Source organism: Amblyraja radiata, chromosome 23 (genome assembly GCF_010909765.2).
Source record: "Amblyraja radiata isolate CabotCenter1 chromosome 23, sAmbRad1.1.pri, whole genome shotgun sequence".
NCBI lineage: Eukaryota > Metazoa > Chordata > Chondrichthyes > Rajiformes > Rajidae > Amblyraja > Amblyraja radiata.
Window position 1 is genome coordinate 35,936,588 of NC_045978.1, and position 20,671 is coordinate 35,957,258.

Genomic DNA, 20,671 nt, shown 5'->3' on the forward strand with positions numbered 1-20,671 from the left:
CAACATTTAAGAAGCCAGAGATACACGGCTGTGAAGTTCGGCGGACATTTAACATTACTGGTCAGTTATCCTTGGTTTTGAAAACTACTGCTTACGTTTTGTTCCCCCATTGAGCCAATGAAATTCTCCGGTCAGCTCAGGCTACAGCCTACGAGAACCTAAGAGAACCTTCAACCTCCTGGCAACCAACTAGGACCTCCTTGCGACCCATCTACGGCTTGAGAATTCTCGCTACTCTCCATGGCGGTTTCATTCTAGTCGCGCTAATTTTTCAACGTTGAAAAATTCGGCGACCATAATGAGGCCGAGACTAGTTTCCAGAATGTGGGATCTCCTCGCGACCATGAATGCGACTCCTCGGCAACCACCCGCGAACATGTGGCGACTTAAGGGACTTAAATCCTCTTAAGAGCCTGTCCCACTTTCATGACTTAATTCAAAACCCCTGCCGAGTTTAAAGGACCTAAAAAAAATAATCAAGATAGTGGTAATCTACGAACTCCTACGACCTTCCACGACTATGTTCACGAACTCCTACGAATATGTCTACGAATTCCCACGACTATTTCGATGCCCTCCTTATGAGTAAAAAGTTGCAATTTCTTTCATCTCGACCATTTTTTTTACTCATGGACATTTTTCTATCGGGATGGAAAAAACGTCCCGACTTATCTGATGCCACGAGTGCCTACATAACGAGCCGCTACGATATATCTACAAACTCCTACAACCTCCTACGGACTCGTTACGAACATTCTGCGAGTTTGAATCAAGGGGAAAACTCGGGAGAATTTGTGAATTACCTCGTGAACGTGGGACAGGCCCTTAAGTGGGACAGGCCCACTATTCACTTTGAGATTTTCAGTTAGATACATTGTTCCAACAGCTTTCACAGTAAAAGCATCCCACCACTTACATACATTCGGATTCTCCTTCACCCATCAAGAAGGGCTCAATCTCACATAGATTAAACCATGTCTGAATCTGATAAACAATTTGGATCACACTACCACATAACAAAAGTTTAAATTCTTCCCTTCCGATTTTGACACGCTGGGAATAATGCCACAGTTGCTCTTTGCAGCTTGTGCAAGTTGCCTAAATGTAAACACATGCTGCAACTGTGTGAAGACTACCAGAGCCAAGCTGATCATTATGCATCAAAGAGGCATTGGATGAGAAGATTCACCACCCAAGCCCAGATCTTGAAGTTAAGTATTTTGTATTAACTCTGAGACCAACTCACCTCAGCCAGAATTATACAGAAATACAGAGGATAGTAGAGCTCTTTTTTTTTTAAACAGATGAACAACATCCATCGGAAGGGTGGAATTTTCCTTTTCAAATTAATCACAATTAGGACTGAAGCAACAGGACCGGATGGTCACCCATGCAAAGTTAATTGAATCAATTTGTCACTAGGAAATCTGACTTACCCTTAACCCACTTTCAGACTTGATATCCATCACTGTTAACACCGTTTCATATAAAATGGCATTGCCTACATTTTTACTGGTTTCAGTGTTGGTTGCCACCTAAAATGGGAAGAAACATGACTGCAACAATATATTTTCAATTGAGGATGGCAAAATGATTTGAACGAAAGGGCATATTCTCAACATGTATGCCAAGTATAAATATTAGAGATTTTAGAAATCTTAGAGCTGAGAGAATGGAGCAGCTGGGCTTGTACACTCTGGAGTTCAAGGATGAGAGGGAATCTCATTGAAACATATAAGATTGTTAAGGGTTTGGACACGCAGGAAACATGTTCCCGATGTTGGGGGGCAGGGAGGGGAGTCCAGAACCAGGGGCCGCAGTTTAAGAATAAGGAGTAAGCTATTTAGAACGGAGACGAGGAAACACTTTTTCTCACAGAGAGTGGCGAGTCTGTGGAATTCTCTGCCTCAGAGGGCAGTGGAGGCAGGTTCTCTGGATGCTTTCAAGAGACAGCTAGATAGGGCTTTAAAAATAGCAGAGTCAGGAGATATGGGGAGAAGGCAGGAACGGGGTACTGATTGGGGATGATCAGCCATGATCACATTGAATGGCAGTGCTGGCTCGAAGGGCCGAATGGTCTACTCCTGCACCTATTGTCTAAATCACAATCAACCACTGGTCAGATCTGAATAAAGGCTTTTGCAAGGCATATCGCCATAGACACAACTTAGACTGTTTGAAACACTAGTCTGTAGTGGGAATAGAGTTCAGGTGATATCAAACATCCTGAAGGATTTAAAGCATCATCTGTGCTTTTCATTATCTTCAATTTGTCATTAAAATGCTATCACACAGGTAAATGATGAAACAAAAATAGACCCATTTTCATACATAACACCAATTTCTCACCAGAACTGAAATATATCTAATGAGTTCTTAATCTCACACCTAACTCAACACAAAATGTATTTGGATGCATACGAGAATTGTATATTTCTGCAGTTATTAGTCTTTCCAGATTTCAAATAAATCCACTTTTCCAGATGTAATCCACTAAGATCGCTTGAGTTCACATAGTTTTTAATGCATTTCACGGAAGTTGCTTTTATATTGGTTGCTTGCATTTTATTTGACACTTGCATCTTGTGCAACCAGCAACAATTGCAAAGTGTACAGAATCAGTCAAGGCCAGTAACAGAGAAACTGAACATTTTTCAAACTTCAAGTTTCTATGCGTATGGTAACTGGCGGGTTGCCAGCAGCTGCAGTAGTCAGTAAAAATATGTTTTTATAAAGTTATTTTAAAACCAAAACAAAACAGCAATATAAAAGCAGCAACAAAAGGAACATGTTTATTTTCTAACACCAGCAATGAAGGAGCAAAGTGAGGACAATCTTGTTGATTCCAAATTCCACAATCTTGTTTTATTACAAGGCACAGTATCAGTAAAACAAGCTTTTAGAAACTCAAATGGTGGGTTTTATTGCAAAAGGTTTGGTGTATAAAAGAAAGTCTTGCCAAGAACTATGCAGGACATTGAGACAGCACAGCTAGTATAAAATGTGCAGTTTACAACTTTGTGTCTAAAAGATGGATGGACATGACAAGTGACTAATTTTGCAAAGATTTTCAATTTGGCCATTTTATTATTTTCAGTATTCCTTTTTTCAATTTGAGCTTTATGAAAATATTTTAATTCCTATCAAAATATAGATTTCTGAGTAAATTTACATTTCATCCCCAAAATGGGTTCCTGAAATGAGGGATGAGTGATATCTGGTTTTTAACAAAACAAGAAGCGATCTACAAGATTGGGCAACAACAATTCTAAAGCTATATTTGTGGAGGAGTTGGGGGAATGGAAGCAGTTAGAGAAAGGGCTAAGTGGGTAACAGTGTAGGCAGGTGGTGCTGGGAAACATGAAAAAGTGCACAGGGTGAGAAAGGCAGACTGGGAAAGAAAGAAAGTGAACCAAGTGGAAGGATCGGAGAAACAGGATCTGGATTAGGAAAGGACAAAGCTGGAACCAAGACTGAGTAGAGGACAAGGGTATGCCATTTGACGGTAAAGAAATTAACTCATTCACAAATCACGTCACACTAATGGCTACACCATGCAATGAAACCCAGCAAATTCACCCATGGATTACAAATATAACCTACCTGTATAGATTAATTTTATAACTAAATAAGTCCTTTCAATCTTTTCCTCTTTTAGCTTCAATCAAATGTTCATAAAATGTGTACTGGTGTCATTTAGAAAGATGTATTTATTAATTGTGTCAAAATAAAATAAAAATAGAAAATGCTGGGAATACTCAGATCATTAGGCAGTTTCCGTGGGCAGAGAAAGTTAATTTTTCAGGTTAAAGACCCTTCGTCAGAATTGCTCACCTGAGCGAGAATATCATTCATTTGTTCACTAGCTTCGTCATCACTTTTTCCCAGCATTCTCAACAACCTTAAAATCTGCACCTGTGAAATAGAAAAGCCCCTTTCAAAATACATTCCATAGGAAACATGAAGACAAGATCAGACAGATGACCAATAAAATAATTTAGCAGCATCTTCCAATTAGACAGGTCTAAAGCAGCGTATCGTGACATTGAGGGAAAACATGTTATAGAAAACAAAAGGGGAGTTAGAAGCACATTTGCAATCCTGTCCATTTGTCTGATTGATGCAATGTATGCATTTATAGATGGTGGTACAAAGAGGATTGTGGCAAGCACAGTTAATTGAATACTCAAACAACGAGCTATGTGGTTGGTGAATGGCAATGCACACTCAAATAGCCATCTAGCCCACTTTGTTTCTACTTCTTGTTATGCACAAAAGAGCAAAATACATTATTGTATTTCATAACCTAACTGAAAATATCTGCAGTTGCAGTATTCTAGGGCACAAGGATGATCTCAATGAAAGGCAGGAGGGGCTGCTCAAAACCGTCAGTACGTAATTTTGGGGGAGTCCAAAACCAGGGGCCACAGTTTAAGAATAAGGGGTAAGCCATTTAGAACGAAGACGAGGAAACACTTTTTCTCACAGAGAGTGGTGAGTCTGTGGAATTCTCTGCCTCAGAGGGCGGTGGAGGCAGGTTCTCTGGATGCTTTCAAGAGAGAGCTAGATAGCGCTCTTAAAAATAGCGGAGTCAAGGAATATGGGAAGAAGGCTGCAACGGGGCACTGACTGGGGATGATCAGCCATGATCACATTGAATGGCGGTGCTGGCTCGAAGGGCCGAATGGCCTACTCCTGCACCTATTGTCCATTTTCTAAATTTTAGAAAGGTATAGGTGACGAGGAAATGACTATCCTTCCAAGTTGGGGAATCACTGATCAAGGTGGTCAGCAATTTCAAGTATAATCTTGCTGTGGGAAGCCTGCTAGTTTGACAAAGATGATGTAGTGGTATTATTACTGGATTCATAATCTAGATACTAATGGCAAAATTATGGGGCCTGGGTTTGAATCCATGGAGTAGGGAAAAAGCTGACAAAGAGGTGATGGGAAGGAGTGTGGCAATAATTGGCAAGTTTTAGGTGCCCAAAATGCTGGAGAAACTCAGTAGGTGAGGCAGCATTTATGGAGCGAAGGAAATAGGCAACGTTTCTGGCCGAAACCCTTCTTCAGACGTTGCCTATTTCCTTCGCTCCATAGATGCTGCCTCACCCGCTGAGTTTCTCCAGCATTTTTGTCTACCTTCGATTTTCCAGCATCTGCAGTTCCTTCTTAAAAGTTTCAGGTGCCTTTGGGCAAGTAGGGATGATGGCAGAGGTGGAGATAGCAAGTGTTTGCCGCACTCCTTCCCCACATTGGGTTGCAGTGGCTTAAGATTACCACCACCTTTTCCAGGGCAATTAGATCATGTGATAGGAGCAGAATTAGGCCATTCGGCCCATCAAGTTTACTCCGCCATTCTGATCTATCTCTCCCTCATAACCCCATTCTCCCCATAACCTCTGACAATTAACTGTTGGCTCTGCATTTGAAGCCCATATACCTTGAATGATTTTTTTTTTTAAAAGACGGCCATGCGTTACTGGATTATGGTGATGCACATTCAGCAAAGGTTTCTATTGCTATAATATTCAATGCTTGGAAAGAGCATATTCTAGAACAGAATTGAAATTTGACTGGCTTTAGCTTTTTTTTCCTCTACCCTCCACTTGTCTGCAGCCATATGTCTAGTTCACACATAAAGGATTTTCTGTGGATTCATGGTGATCAGAGCCCGAGCATGGAATAGTGGTGCACTGGTGGACAGATATTGGGAGGAGGAAAGATTGTATAGAATAGGGCTGTTTTCGATAAGACAGAGTCTGCAGGTAGACTTAGTTCAGGTATTTAAAATTCCAAGAGGTCTAAATGGAAAGAACCCAAACAGAGGGCAATCCTCATTACAGACATTCCCTGACTTACGCCAGGGTTATGTTCCGCAAAACCAGAGGCAAGTTAGATTTTACGCCAGTGGAATCACCTACAAACTAGGTAGAAACAAAAATATGGCAGATGCACAAATGACACGAAATGCTGGAGAAATTCAGTGGGTCAGGCAGCATCTCTGGAGAATATAGATAGGTGCGAATTAAGGTTGGGACTCTTCTTCAAACTGATTCGGTCTGCTGAGTTACTCCAACACTGTGTCGTTGCACCTTCAAACTGGGCGCAGATGCAACTAGTCTGCATCAGCGAGCCCTTCTTAACCGGCTGCCTCATCATCTGATTGATGCGGCTGTTGTCTACTTCGCTGCTTCCCCTCCACCGCTGCCTCCTCTTCTTGCCCTGGAGTTGCCGATGTCTTCCACCCCGGAAAATGATGGCTACTGTATGGGGAGAAGATGTCGGTGGAAGCGGACCAAGTGATGGGCTTCAGGACGAAGCGGCAGCTGGTGAGAAGGGTGGGAGCCCCGTAGTGACTGAGCACGCCCTGGTGGTAGCAGTGGCCTGAAGAAAGCGCCGTCGGCCATGGGCAACAACGTGAGCCACAACAACAGCCATGTCAACCAGACGGTGCGGCAGCTGGTGAAGAAGGGTTCTCTGGTATGGAAGATGCCAGTGACTCGGCCAGGATTTACTCTCCACTGCCTCCTTCATTCTCACTCACCTTCCCAGTGTCGCACCGACAGTCGCCAAAACTGGAAGAGCAGTGAACCCGGGCGATGTTTTAATGTCTATGAAGCGGATGGGAAACCCTCACCAACCTCCCATTGCAATAACACAGGTCATTCAAGAAGTTTGTTTGATCTTATAGTGTATAAAATCATGAGAGGAATAGATCGGGTAGATGCACAGAGTCTCTCGCCTAGAGGAGGGGAATCGAGGACCAGAGGACATAGGCTCAAGGTGAAGGGGAAAAGATTTAATAGGAATCTGAGGAGTAACTTTTTCACACAAAGGGTGGTGGGTGTATGGAACAAGCTGCCAGAGGACTGTTGAGGCTGGGACTATCCCAAAGTTTAAGAAACAGTTAGACAGGTACATGGATAGGACAGGTTTGGAGGGATATGAACCAAGCACAGGCAGGTGGGACTGGTGTAGCTGGGACATGTTGGCCAGTGTGGGCAAGTTGGGCTAAAGGACCTGTTTCCACACCGTATCACTCTATGACTCAAAGTGGGACCACCTTTTGTGAATTGTTTCCAGCAAGTGCGATTTACGTAACTCGCCTGTCACACAAGTCGGGACTGCCTGCATGTTTAAACAGTAGTTGAGAGAAGCAACTTGAAGGGCAGCAGACCGACTGCTGGAATTTGGGATTAGGTCACATAACTTTTTTCTAACCAATACAGACATATTGATCACCTTGTACTTTGCACAATTCTACGCAACAGTGAAAAAATGATTTATGTCTGTTGAAAAAACGTTTTGTTTTCCAATGATGTCACGCTTAGAAGCACCAAAGACTCCTTCAGAAAGATTACAAATGAACAACCCAATAAATATGCGATGGCTATTTCTTTAACAGAGATTTGGAAACAAACCTGAAGGAATGGGTCACTAATTCCAGACACATCATGTTCCGGTGAGTAACCCGACATTATTAGATTCTTCAGGGATTTGACCAGTTGTGGAACAACCTAAGAAGAATAAGTAAATGATGAAAACAGTACGTTAATGATTACATTCCAAGAAAATGAACTATGATATTGGTCACATCAATACAATTGATCTGAATTAGGAGAAAGTAGCAAATTGGATCAAAGACTAAAAGAGAAGAATGCAGAGTGAGAACTCCTCAATGATTGGAAATAGGTTATCATGCTCGATCATATTTTGCTCTGGGATAAATCATTTTTTTGGTCTACACCAAGCAGAAGGAGCTTAAGGGGGCAATGTCCAGACTTCCAGACAATGATTAGCTTTGTACACAAATCTGAGGGACGAAAAAAACAAGACATGAAGATAGTAAAATAAGCACAATTCTAAAAATGAAACTCAATGCCCAAGATTGGAAAATGGTATCTTTGTCTCAAACATACTTTGTTAAATATAATATGTGTAGGGAAATGTTCAGCGACAAGGAAGAGGAGTTGGGACAATTCAATCTAATTACATTGTAGGGGACAGGAAACAGAAATCAGAAATGGGAACCCTGGCTGATTCTTTTTTCTCCTTCTCTATAGTACCCAATCTTAAGATCAACTAACTTACCAGGGAACGATTTGACTAGCTTGTCTGAATGGCCTGACACTTTATCTTCCTAAACAGCCGTTGGGGACGTAAAATATTTAAATTTAAGAGTAAGAAAATAGATTCAAATTCAAACACTACGCAAATGGGCAAAATGCCATCCTGGGCGATTTTAAACCACATTAAAGTGAGGTAAGGGAACAGTTGTAACACACTGGTATTGCCAGGCTGAGAAATACTACGGCTCTGACCAACATCAGAATGTGTTCCGCTTCAATGAGGACAAAATGTTGAAAATATTCAGGTATGCTGAGAGAAAAACAAGAGGATAACACTTCAATACCCTTCTGCTAAAAGGTCATCTCTCTGAAATGATAACTGTTTCTCTCTCGACTTGTTCTGTATTTCTAGCATTTCCTGTTTTGATTTTTAATTTCTAATATCTGCAGAGTTTTGCTTTTTGTCTAGAGCGGGCGCAATGCCACAGGAAGTAGCATGATTATCACCCATTAAGCTAGAGAGCCTATACAACTATTCCAGTCCAGCACAACTGTTGCAATTTTAACACGGGTATCTATAAATGCATAGGGATTAAATCACATACTACAGTAGATATCAAAGAATGGATGAAAGATGAGGAAACTTAATACCCTATTGACATAATAAAAATCTTGCAGCTGGTGCACAAACTTTCTGTTTTGTACTAACACTACACTTGCTTTACAGAGGCCTTCAATATCAAGTGGTGTAACTGCTCACTTGGCAGACTCACATTATTTTTAAGCGTCCAGCAAAGCTAGTTTTGTAAACTATGTCAGATTGCAATAGGCAGGAAGGACCTGCAGATGCTGGTTTACACCGTAGCCACAAAATGCAGCAGTAACTCAGCGGGATAGGCAGCATCTCCAGTGAGAAAGAATGGGTGACTTTTCGGGTGAAAGAAGGGTCTCAACCCGAAACGTCACCCATTCCTTCTCTCCAGAGATGCTGCCCGCTGAGCTACTCCAGCATTTTGTATCTAACTTCAGATCTTTTAATCCTTTACCCACAATCCCCAAACCTTGGACCCAAAACCTGACAAGTATGAACTAAATGCTTCCCTTAAACAAGCAATTCCCAGCTGGTGATAGAAACAATAATAGTTGAACTATAATAGAATGCAAATACGAAAACAAAGAAATCAAGCAACATGAAAGTAAAAGACGACAATCGCTCAACTCGGGCACAAATTGTGCTGGACATCATTCACTTGAATTAAGGTTTTTGTATTCATTAACACTCTACAAACAGATAAAAATACTGTACACATAAAAGCTTTTCATTTTACTGGTGCCTCTCTTTAGTAAACTGATTCTCTAAATTTAGTAGGACTAGTGTCCATTTTGAAATTTGTTGGCTGGATAATTAAAGGCGACACTAATTCTATGGTTAAATCAATCAAATCTACAGCTAAAACCTGGTACCTTTGGCTTTAGAAATAGTGTTTTGAGACCGTGCATGCCCTTGATATTAATGAGCATTTGACCAGGTGTGGCTTCAAAGGGTCTTCGGTAAAACTGGTCAACTCTGACTCATAGGCAAAACAGAATTCATTGGAGTCCTATCTCACCCAAAGGATGTTGGAGGTCAATGATCCCAGCCCCACATGATTGTTGCAAGAGTTCCTCAGGGAAGTATACTAGGACCAACTATCTTCAGCCGATGCAATAATCGTCCTTTCTTCACAAGGTTAGAAGAGTAGATGTTCACGAGCAATTGCGCAACATTCAATTCCACTTGCATTTCCTCAAAAAATGAGGTGGCTTATGCCCACATGTGACAAAAGCTGGATAACTTCCAGGCATGGACTGGTGAACATTGAGTAACAGCTACTCTGTACATGTCATTATCTTCAGCAAGACTGGTTGACAACCCATTGTCAATGCTCAAAGAAAATACTAATTCCAAGTCAACTCTTACCATCACCTTGTTGGTTACCAATGAATAGAAAGCGCACATGCATCAAAGATAAAAACAGGTAAGAAGCTGGGTATCCCAAGTGACTTCCGATTCCCTAAAGTCAACTCTTCATTTATAGGGCAAGTCAAGAGGGAGTGGAATACTCTGCATTCCTGGGTAAGCACAACATCCAAAAGCAGAAAAAACTCTGAACCATACAGGACTACGCAGCCCTTGAGATTACATACCACCAACCATCACCTTTAAGATCCACTTCTTTCAACTGTGTTTATTCACCTAAGCTTTTCGAACAGCATTCAAGAAAAAAACCCTCTGCTGCATACAGGGTACAGGGTCAAGGCAACTTACATCACTATTATCTGCATGCTTTCATCCACACTACACGCATGACTAACTTAAAGAAATCTTTACCTTCATGATGGCAGCCTAAATTGCAGAACCCCCTTGCACATTACTGCAGAAGTACTTTCACCAGACACTGCAGCAGTTTATGGAAGTTCAGTGCTACCTTTAAGAGCCGTCCAAGATGCACAATAAATACTGCCTTGTCATCAATGAACATATGAACTTATCATTTGTCTGGAAATTGACTATTGAAGGGATACATCAAAGATAGATTTGGAGTATTAGCATTATGGAGAAAACACTTATTAAAAATTGAACTTTTATATTAAGGAATGCAGTGGGGTGGGCGGGGGGAGAAGGGGTGGATCTCTTATCAATAACATGCATGATTGGTGATGCTGGGTCTGAGCAAGTTCATTTAGTCATTAGTTCACAAACCTACAACTCAAACGGCAGCACATGGAGATTTCCCTTATTCTATTTATACAGAACCACTCTGCAAATCTACCTACATGAATCTTGTAGGGGGTATGGCTGCCTAGCCTGCAGCTGTCTGTTTTTTTTCATCTCTTTTTCTTATTTTTAGTTAGTTTAATGTTTTGTTTTGAGGAGTTCTAGCTTTTTTATGTGTGGGGGAGGGGGGGGGAGGGGAAAACTAATTTTCAGGGTCCCTACCTGGTCGGAGATGCAGCTTTTCTCCGGGCTGCAGCTTCGACCCGTCCCCGCGGCCTACCAGCGGGCCTGGAGCGGTGTCTCCTGAGGGGACCGCCTGGAGTTTCGGCATCGGCGGCGGCACCGGCTCAGCGGCGGTGGCACCGACTCAGCAGCGGCGGCGGCGGCACCGGCTCAGAGGCGGCATCGGCTCGGCAGCGGCGGCGGCACCGGCTCAGCAGCGGCGGCGGCACCGGTACCGGCTCGGCATCGGCGGAGCTGCGGGTCGGAGGACGGCGGTGCAGCGCTGGAGCGCCATTGCGGGGCTGGCGGTGACTTCGCTGAAACTCCGGTAACTGGAGCTGGGTCCGTTGCGGAGCTGCGGGTCTGTGGAGCAGCTGCGCTGAACTTTCCATCGGGAGCCTGGGATCTCTTGTTGAGATCGCCAGTTGAGCTCCATTCGGCGCGGCCCTGTCGGCTCCGGAAGCCACGGTCTCGAGTAAGGAGGCCCGACTATGGGTAGACATGAGGATGGGACTGGACTTTGTGCCTTTCCCCACAATGGAAACCATTGTGGGGGGATGTTTTGATGTTGAAACTATCTATTACTGTCATGTTGTATTCTTTTTTTATGTGCTGCATGGCAAAAAGAATTTCACTACACCTAAAGGTGTATGTGACCAAATTTAAAAAAAATTGAACTTGAACTTGACTCATTTATTGACAATTCTCAGTGTTACTACAGCTAGCATCTTTTTTCGGGGATGTTACTGATGGTGGCTCGCTTCGACCAAAGTTAGCTCGTTTATCTGAGAGCAGATTAAAGGTTTCCTGAATAATCTTAAAAGTGAGTACAGGATGATTTATTTGTCTTCTTATTGGTTTACCCTTACCTTCTCATTCTATATTCCAAATCATGAAAGCAGAGAAAAGAAAGGTATTCATTAAAAGAAGAAAGCAGACAGAGGAAAGACACTGCATTGGTTAGTTAGTAGCATTGATATTTACTCAGACAGGAAACAGCTAAAAAGTGAAAGCAAGGTATAGTGATCATTTTGAGAGAAACTACAGCGATAGATTATACAAGCTCAAAAGAATATTTCAGCTAAATTGGGCCTCCTCCAAAATTCACTTATGCACATGCAAATATGGCTCACTGGATAATTGATCAGTAATTGATCAGAATGCTCATTATAGTCACTGTGACTCAGTAGATTCAAGCCTAGTCAGCACTTGGATGGGAGACCATCACGAAGATAAATGAGCAAATAACTAACTGAAATTAAAGATCCAAGTCACCCAGCAAACACAAACCAAAACTTAGCCAGTAATTCACCTTTCTCAACTAAGGGAAGCTATAGCCAAACTAATGCAACTGAGGACAGAAACCATTCGCTATTCACAATACAATTTATTTGTTGTCATTTGAACCTCATTGAAGTTCAAACGACATTTGGTTTCTGCAGTCATACAACAAGAAAAGAACCAAGACACAACACAATTTACTCAAACATCCATCACAGTGAATCTCCTCCTCACTGTGATGGAAGGCAAAGTCTTATCTCTCCCCTACACTCCCCATTCTCCTCCCGATGTCAAAGCCAAAGTCAGTGATATATGTCAAAGTCAAAATCAGTGATATATGTAACGAAACATTGTTCCCTTGCACTTGGAGGGGGCGAGGGGGCTATTACTCTATTAACCACTGATTTGCATTTCGACTATGCTAAATTTAAAGAGCATAGTATTCTAACTAAAACAATATTTAAGGAGCATAATGCTCCACCTACAATAACATTTTTCATTATTCTGCCAATATTTTGAACCAGTTTCTTAGAGGAACAAGTCCCCCTACATTATTCCTGTGTTTAATAAAAAATAAATCCCATAAAACTATATGAACTAGAGTTGTGCTGTCATCAAAATAGAATATTTATCCAAATTGTCACCAGAAACAGTCAGGGCAGATTTTAAGAGGGAGGGTCATGATTGGCCAAGTGAATGAATCATGTGACGTTACAAAAGGAAGATTAGATTTGATCTTTGGAAATCGAAATGCAATTGCACAAAATACAGATGACAATAATGTAGAAATGGTGTGATCGTACAAAGAATGCGGAGGCTTCAGAGAGATGTGAATGGGCGAAGGCATAGCAGATGGAATATAGCATGGAAAAACTTTTCTAGAAAAACTGCAGAGTACTTTCTCCATAACGAGAGATTGAATGGTGTTGATATTCACAGGGTGATCTTGTACATGAATCACTGATACTTAAATTCAGGTACATCAATTAGGAAGACCAACTGCTCTGGTCTTATTGTAAAAATAAATGAGGTACAAGAGCAGAGATGCTTGCATCAATTACAAAGAACCTTGGTTATTCTGTATCTAGAATGCTGTGCATAGGTCTAGCCTCCCTACTGAAGAAATTACACCATTTTTGATGGTAGTGTGGTGAAAGTTTACAAAAATGATTTCTGGGATATCAGATTTGTCATGAGGAGAGGTTAAGCTACTGGGCCAATCTTCAAATAAGGTGTGACATCATAGAAATGTACAAAACATTATTTGTGGCTGAGGTAGGCCTATTTTGCTTGGCTGTACTGTCTAACAACACCGAGTGGTCTCACAGTAAGAGGGGGTCAGCCATTCAGGACATTGAATTTTCCTCATGCAGAAGGAAATGATTTGTTGGAATTCTCCATTCAAGAAAGGCACGGGAGCTCATGTATTTTCAAGTATTTTCAAGAAAGAGATCAAGGGAATCAAAGGATGAAATTAGTGCAGGAAAACTATACTGTGGTAAAAGATCAGCTTTAATTTTATTAAAAGGTACGTAAACACTATCCTTGAGAATTGTGTAGATCGACTTTGCAGAATTCTAATCAGTATGTTGTGAAAAGAAATGGAGGCATTGATAAAGATGTAAAGGGATTCACAAGAATCATGCCAGGAATAAGCTGATCTGGTAGTCCTGCAGGTAGCATAACTGCATCACAGCTCTAGTCACCTGGGCTCAATTCTGACATTTGGTGTTGTGTGGTTTTACATGTTCCCACTGTGGCCACACAAGTTTCTCAGCATTTTCCTGTTCTTTTTCCTATATCCCAAAGTTATCCTGGCTATTCAGCCTATTGGTCACCTTAATGTAAATGGGTGGTAGGAAAATATGGAGGTGAGGGGGTGAAGTGTTAATAGTCATGTAAAAGAGAGTATAGATGAAGTGGGGGAAACACATAAGCGCTGGTTCGCAGAACAATCACAATTGGGCAAAATGGTCTACTCCTTTGTTGTCAGGGAATGTGTGAATGAGAGATAGTAACCATGCCAGGAAAGACTTAGCCAAAGTGTGAGGCATAACCTGCTAGAGGTTCTGGTTGGGAGGGGGGAGGGGGTGAATGTAAAACGTAAATAAACATAAACCCATAAATAGATTAACCAATAGGCTATTGAGAATAGCTTTTATCCAATTATTTGTAAGGACGTGAAATATACCAAAAAGAGTAGCTGAGGCAATACTTGTTTACTACAAAACTAGATAAGCACATGGGAGACAGGAATAAAAATGTATACATGTGATATTAGTTAAAATAAGTGAAAACTATGTCAGGATCATCTGGTGTAACATGGCCATGGTGTGCACATTATAATTTGAAGTATCGAAGGATAGGTTCACATTCCACCTGAAATCCCAAGATATAGAATACCAAATACATTGACAAACTAGTGGTGCATCACAACACTGCCAAAATTATTCTGCATATAGAATTATTGACACCAACAACATATGCTCTGCACTTTAGCTGCCATCCTACTCCTCAGACCCAGCATCGTGTCAGCGTGTGTGCACTGGTAACAGAAAACATCCCAAGCCCCTCAATATAATGATTTTAAGAAAGATTTGCTGCCGAGAATTAGGACAGATGACCAAAAGCTTGATCAAAACATTGGATACAAGTCAGAATTATACACCCCAGAAAAAGGTCCGTCATCACTCGACATCCTAGTTAATCTTCTGGCCATTTACTGTAATTCCATTTGCCCACATTAGGACCACATCCTGCTATATGCCTTGCCCATTCAAGTGCCTGTTTAAAGTTTCTTAAATGTAGTGATCACATATGATTCCATCACCTCCTCCGACAGAGAGTTCCTGATATCAACCACTCTGGGTAAAATAAACTTGCCTCTCAAAGCTTCCTTGGAACTCCTTCCTCGCACCTTAAAACAGTGTTTTCTGGTTTTTGATAACCTTACTATGGTAAAGATTCTGGCTATATACCCTTTCTATGTCCCTTCATGTACCTTTGTCAGATACCCTCCTCAACCTTCTTCACTCTAGGAAAAACAAGCCCTATCCATTCCCTCTCCATAACTGAAGTCCTCCAATTCAGATAACATTCTGATGAATCTACTCTGCACCCTCCCTGGCGCACCAACATCCTTCCTCTAGCGTGATGATCAGAACTGCACACAATAATATGTGCGGTCTAACAGATATACTGCAAAGTTGCAACATGTCATCACAACTTTTCTATTCAATGCCTCAACTTGTGAAGACTACCATACGATATGCCTTCTTCACCATCCTATCTACCCATGTTGCCACTTTCAAGGAACTAAGGACTTGGACCCAAAGGTCCCACTGTTTATCAACATTCCTTAGCAACCTAATACTTAATGTATATTTTGCCGCATTTGATTTCCCATACTGCATCACCTCGCATCATTCAGGATGAAATTCAATCTGTTAATATTGTGTTCGACCTTAGCCTTTGACAACCTTCCTTGCTATCCACAACGTAAATTATTTTCTAAATGGGGAGATAATCCAGAAATCGGAGGTGCAAAAGGACTTGGGGGTGCTGGTAATAATATCCTAGTTAATAATGGAATACGTTATGTATTTTATCAAGTAAAGATTAATTTGGGTTTTGGGTTCTGAGTAAATGAAAGCTTTGAAATTGGATTCTGTAGAAGGGCTGGGTAATCAGGAAATTGGAGGCCAGTATTCAAACTGCATCCAAGCTGCTTCCTGTTGTGCCCAAGCAAAAGATATTGACAATGGTGAGAAGGTTCTGGCTTGCTTCTGTAAACACAAGTCTTGGGAGCTTCCTGAGAATTCTGTATCCTCGACTAGCAGAAACTTCTGTGGGCAACTGATAAGGATCCTTACATTGTTTAAGAAGGTACTGCAGATGATAGACCTTTGACTAACTTCCTGTTATTTGGGGTTTCGTAACTAAACTAAGATCGATATAACCATAGCATGATTATATTGTATTAATGACAAGCATGCTTTGAATGGGTAGAGCTGTGATTGATATGTTAGATGTCATTGCTGCCATTCTGTATGAACATGTGACTATGTTTCCAAAACAGTATAAAAAAATGCTGTATGTCTTCATTCATTAGAGTGATGGCCTGGGAGAGGTTAAGCATCTGCTATATGCTTGACTTTGTATCTCCTAGCACTCTCTAGTTAAATGATCATTAAAGCTTGTATTGGTTTTACCCAACTTATTGTAAGTTGTCTGTTTTAAGAAAATGAACCTTAACATTGGTGCAGGATTCCCAAAAAGTTAACCTGCAAGTCGAATCGGTAGTAAAGAAAGCAAACGCAATGCTAGCATTTATTTCGAGGGGGCTTGAATACAAAACATTGGATGTAATGCCGAGGCTCTATAAGACGCTGGTCAGGCCGCATTTGGACTATTGTGAGCAATTTTGGGCACTATATCTGAGGGAAGGATGTGTTGGCTCTGGAGAGGGTCCAGAGGAGGTTTATAAGAATGATCCCAGGAATGAGTAGGTTAACTCATCGTATGATGAGCATTTGATGACACTGGGCCTGTACTTGGTGGAGTTTAGAAGAATGAGGGGCGACCTCATTGAAACGTACAGAATGGATGTGGAGAGGATGTTTCCACTAGTGGCAGAGTCTAGGATTTAAGCTCATAGCCTCAGAAGTAAAGGACGTTCTTTTGGAAAGGAGATGAGGAGGAATTTCTTGAGACAAAAGGTGGTGAATCTGTGCAGGCCAAATCAGTGGACATATTTAAGGCAGAGATAGATAGATTCTTGATAAGTACGGGTGTCAGAGGTTCTGAGGAGAGGCAGGAGAATGGGGTTAGGAGGGATAGATAGATCAGCCATGATTTTACTTCGGAGTCACGTGAGTGACTACGTGAAGAACCCCGCCAAGACGCATGCGTGCCATATCGCTTCACGCTTGCGAAACGACAGGCGGGGGGGAGCGTTCCCCCGCAGCGGTAAGTTTGAAACCGCGACCTGCAGGTAAGTGATTTACTCTGCGGTAGTTTTGTCCCCGCGCTGTTTTTACACAGGGGGGGAAGCTGGACAACATAGTGTCCACAAGTGCTGCGAGTAAAGCTGGCTGGGGAGGACCGCGAAGTTGCGGGAGCCAGCAGCAGCTGAAGGCACAAGCCCCGTAAGGGATCAGTTGTGCCGACTTTTGGTCCCGCGCCGGCCAGAACACCACGGCCGGGCGGGAGACTATTCAAATGGGGCTGTCGACTTTTTGGACAAGTCGAAAACGGCAGGAGCCGGGGTGGAACGACGTTCCCCCGTAGCGACAATTTTAACTTGGCCCTGCAGGTAAGAGCTGCGGTATTTTTGTGTTTTTACCATGCCAATTACAGGTGGAGAAACCAACGGGCTGCGACAAAGCTGGTGGGCTAGATGGGACCAGCTGTGCCCGATGTCGCCTCCGCACCGGCCAGATCCACTCCACGGCACTCCAAGGACAAAGCTGGTGAGGGAGGACCGCGGAGCAGCGGGCAGCCAGCAGCAGCCAGCGGCACTCGGATCACCGATAGTGGGATCAGCTGTGCCCGATGTCGCCTCCGCACCGGCCAGATCCACGCAGCCGGGCGGAAAGGCTAGACACAAAAACAAACAAGGTCGTGGACTCAGAGGAGTCCGACTTTGAACAACCGCGGGCGGCCAGCGACCGAGAGCGCTGGAGCCGGATGGAGCGGTGTGTGGAGCATTTGCTCCAATGTGACAGACTCCGGGAGATGGAGTCGGGTCACTGTGGGCCCTATGATAAACCCACAGCAGTACCTCTTGAAGGGCTGCACATTCTTCTACCTCATCAGAGGGGAGCACTGCGGGTCAGTTCTGGGCTGACCTGGAAGAGGGGTCCGCAGAAGGAAAGACAAGTGTGCAAGGGGTGCAGGAACAAAATAACCTACTGGACTAATAAAATGGACTCCAACAAACACTACAGCCAAAGACAGCACCCCTACGCACCCACCAGCAGAACTGGTGAAAGCTCGAAGGCCCGGTACTCAAACATGAGTCTTTTTAGGCCATGGCCCAGGCCGGCCTTCTTGGAAGATGCGGGGACCTCCAACGCCAACCAAACCGAAAATCCAGACACCAGCGCAACAACAGCAGCGAAGAACCTACAAAAAGAAGTAAACCTGCCACTGGTAACTATGGAGGTAGGTGGGTCTGGTTCCCTACAAAATACAGGGAACATGGAGGTTGGGGGGAGACTACACTCTTTTATTAATGCATGGAGCATGTTAACAACCGATACTTACATCTTAAGCAGTATCCAGGGATATACAATAGAGTTTATACACAAGTACAGCCCTCCAGTTCAACATATACCGAACCGAATGTTCGTGCCTTCTGATAAAGGAAAATCAAAAGCGCAAGCTGAACTGGAGCGGCTTTACATAAAAGGTGTAATTGAGAAAACTCAACACGAACCATTAGAATTCGTGTCCAATATATATATCAAAAACAAAAAAGATGGTGGTTGTCGCATCACCATAGATCTGACAAAATGGATACCTTTGTTACTGCTAAACAATTAATTTCCAAAGGTTACTTCATGGCCAGCATCGATTTAAAAGATGCTTACTATTCAGTGCCTATACGAGGTGACCACAGATGTTACTTAAAATTCAACTGGATGGGCAACTCTGGCAGTATAAAGCATTGCCAAATGGGTCATCAGCCCCAGGCTGTTCACAAAAATTTTGAAACTAGCCCTAGCGTTTCCACGGAAACGTAAACACATGGTCATGGCATATTTAGATGACATACTCATTGTGGGCAAAACTTTGGAATTGGCCAAACAAACTGTAACAGCCACAAAACAGTTATTTGAAAAACTGGGATTTATTATCCATCCAGTTAAATCTAAACTAACGCCTTCCACTACTATGGACTATTTGGGGGTTTCACCATTGACTCAGTTCACATGTCCGTGACTCTGCCTAGGGGAAAGGCTAGAGATTTAATAGAGGCTTGCATAACCTCATTGACATCAGCAAACCATCCATCAGATTGGTAGCACAAGTAATTGGCAAATGGTGGCTGCCTTTCCAGCCACACAATTTAGACCTCTACATTACCAAAACTTACAGAGCAAAAATACAAGCACTCTAAATTAATGCAGGTCACTTTGACAGACCTATGAAACGACCAATCAAGCTAAAATGGAATAAAATGGTGGATAGATAACATCTGGCTTTGTTCCAATCCAATCATTGTCAGTAACCCTTCCATGGTACTACAAACTGATGCCAGTGCACTTGGGTGGGGAGCCACCAATACCATCACCAGCTGTGGAGGTAGATGGACTGCTCAGGAGGCATCATTATTACTCACACTGGGCATAAACTACCTGGAAATGTTGGGTGCATTCCATGGCCTAAAGTCATATTGTACTGGATCATATCACCAGCATGTTAGACTACAGATAGACAATACCACCGTGGTAGCATACATTAACCACATGGGTGGAAACAAATCGGCATCATGTGACAATCTGGCTAATACAATTTGGCAATGGTGTATCCAGAGAGATATTTGGATATCAGCCACTTACCTACCAGGAAGACTAAATTTAGTGGCAGACACTAGGTCACGCAAATTTAATGAAAACGCCGAATGGATGTTGAATAAAAAAGTATTTGCTGATATTACAGCAAAATATGGAACACCAGATATCGATCTATTTGCATCCAGACTTAGCCACCAGTTATCAAATTATGTTTCATGGGAACCAGACCCTGGGGCAGCGGCGACAGATGCATTTTCGCTGCATTGGAGGGGGGGGGGAGGGGGGGGGGAATTGTTTATTTACGCATTCCCTCCTTCCTGCCTCATCAGTCGGGTATTAAGGAAAATACAACAAGACTCTGCGTCTAGTATTGGTAGTACCCGATTGGCCTACTCAACCATGGTTCCCAGTGGTATTAAACATGGTATTAGAACCATGTATCACCATCCCACATAGACCAGATTTATTGCTATATCCCGTAACAAGGGATAGCCACCCATGCCATAAACATTTGAACTTATTAATTTGTAGAGTTTTAAAAACACCTCTACTACAACTGGGACTGACGGACCGAACAGTGAACATGATCTCGGCGGCCCAAAGACAGTCAACCAAAAAACAGTATCTGGTCTATATCAGGAAGTGGGCGATGCACTGCCATAAAAACAACATCACCTACAGAGACATGAACATCCCGTCTGTTCTGGAATATCTGGCAGGCCTCCACTATGATGAGGGGCTCAGTTACAGTGCCATCAACTGCGCCAGAAGTGCCCTATCGACTTACCTATGGCAGGGGACAGAGCGTTACTCTGTTG

The 20,671-nt window shown here is 42.6% G+C and overlaps 1 protein-coding gene across 2 annotated transcripts in view; it reads right to left on the reverse strand.

Moving 5' to 3' along the window:
* The window catches only part of LOC116986486 (AP-1 complex subunit gamma-1-like), a 100,886-nt gene that overhangs the window by 41,988 nt on the left and 38,227 nt on the right, over positions 1–20,671 (reverse strand). The window contains exons 7-10 of one of the 2 annotated variants that reach the window (XM_033042068.1): positions 11,922–11,930; positions 7,425–7,520; positions 3,835–3,915; positions 1,437–1,535 (exon numbers count right to left, since the gene is read on the reverse strand). In XM_033042068.1, coding sequence (XP_032897959.1) covers positions 1,437–1,535; positions 3,835–3,915; positions 7,425–7,520; positions 11,922–11,930 — 285 coding nt within the window. The remainder of the gene's footprint in view (positions 1–1,436; positions 1,536–3,834; positions 3,916–7,424; positions 7,521–11,921; positions 11,931–20,671) is intronic. The other variant, XM_033042069.1, reaches the window with a different exon arrangement.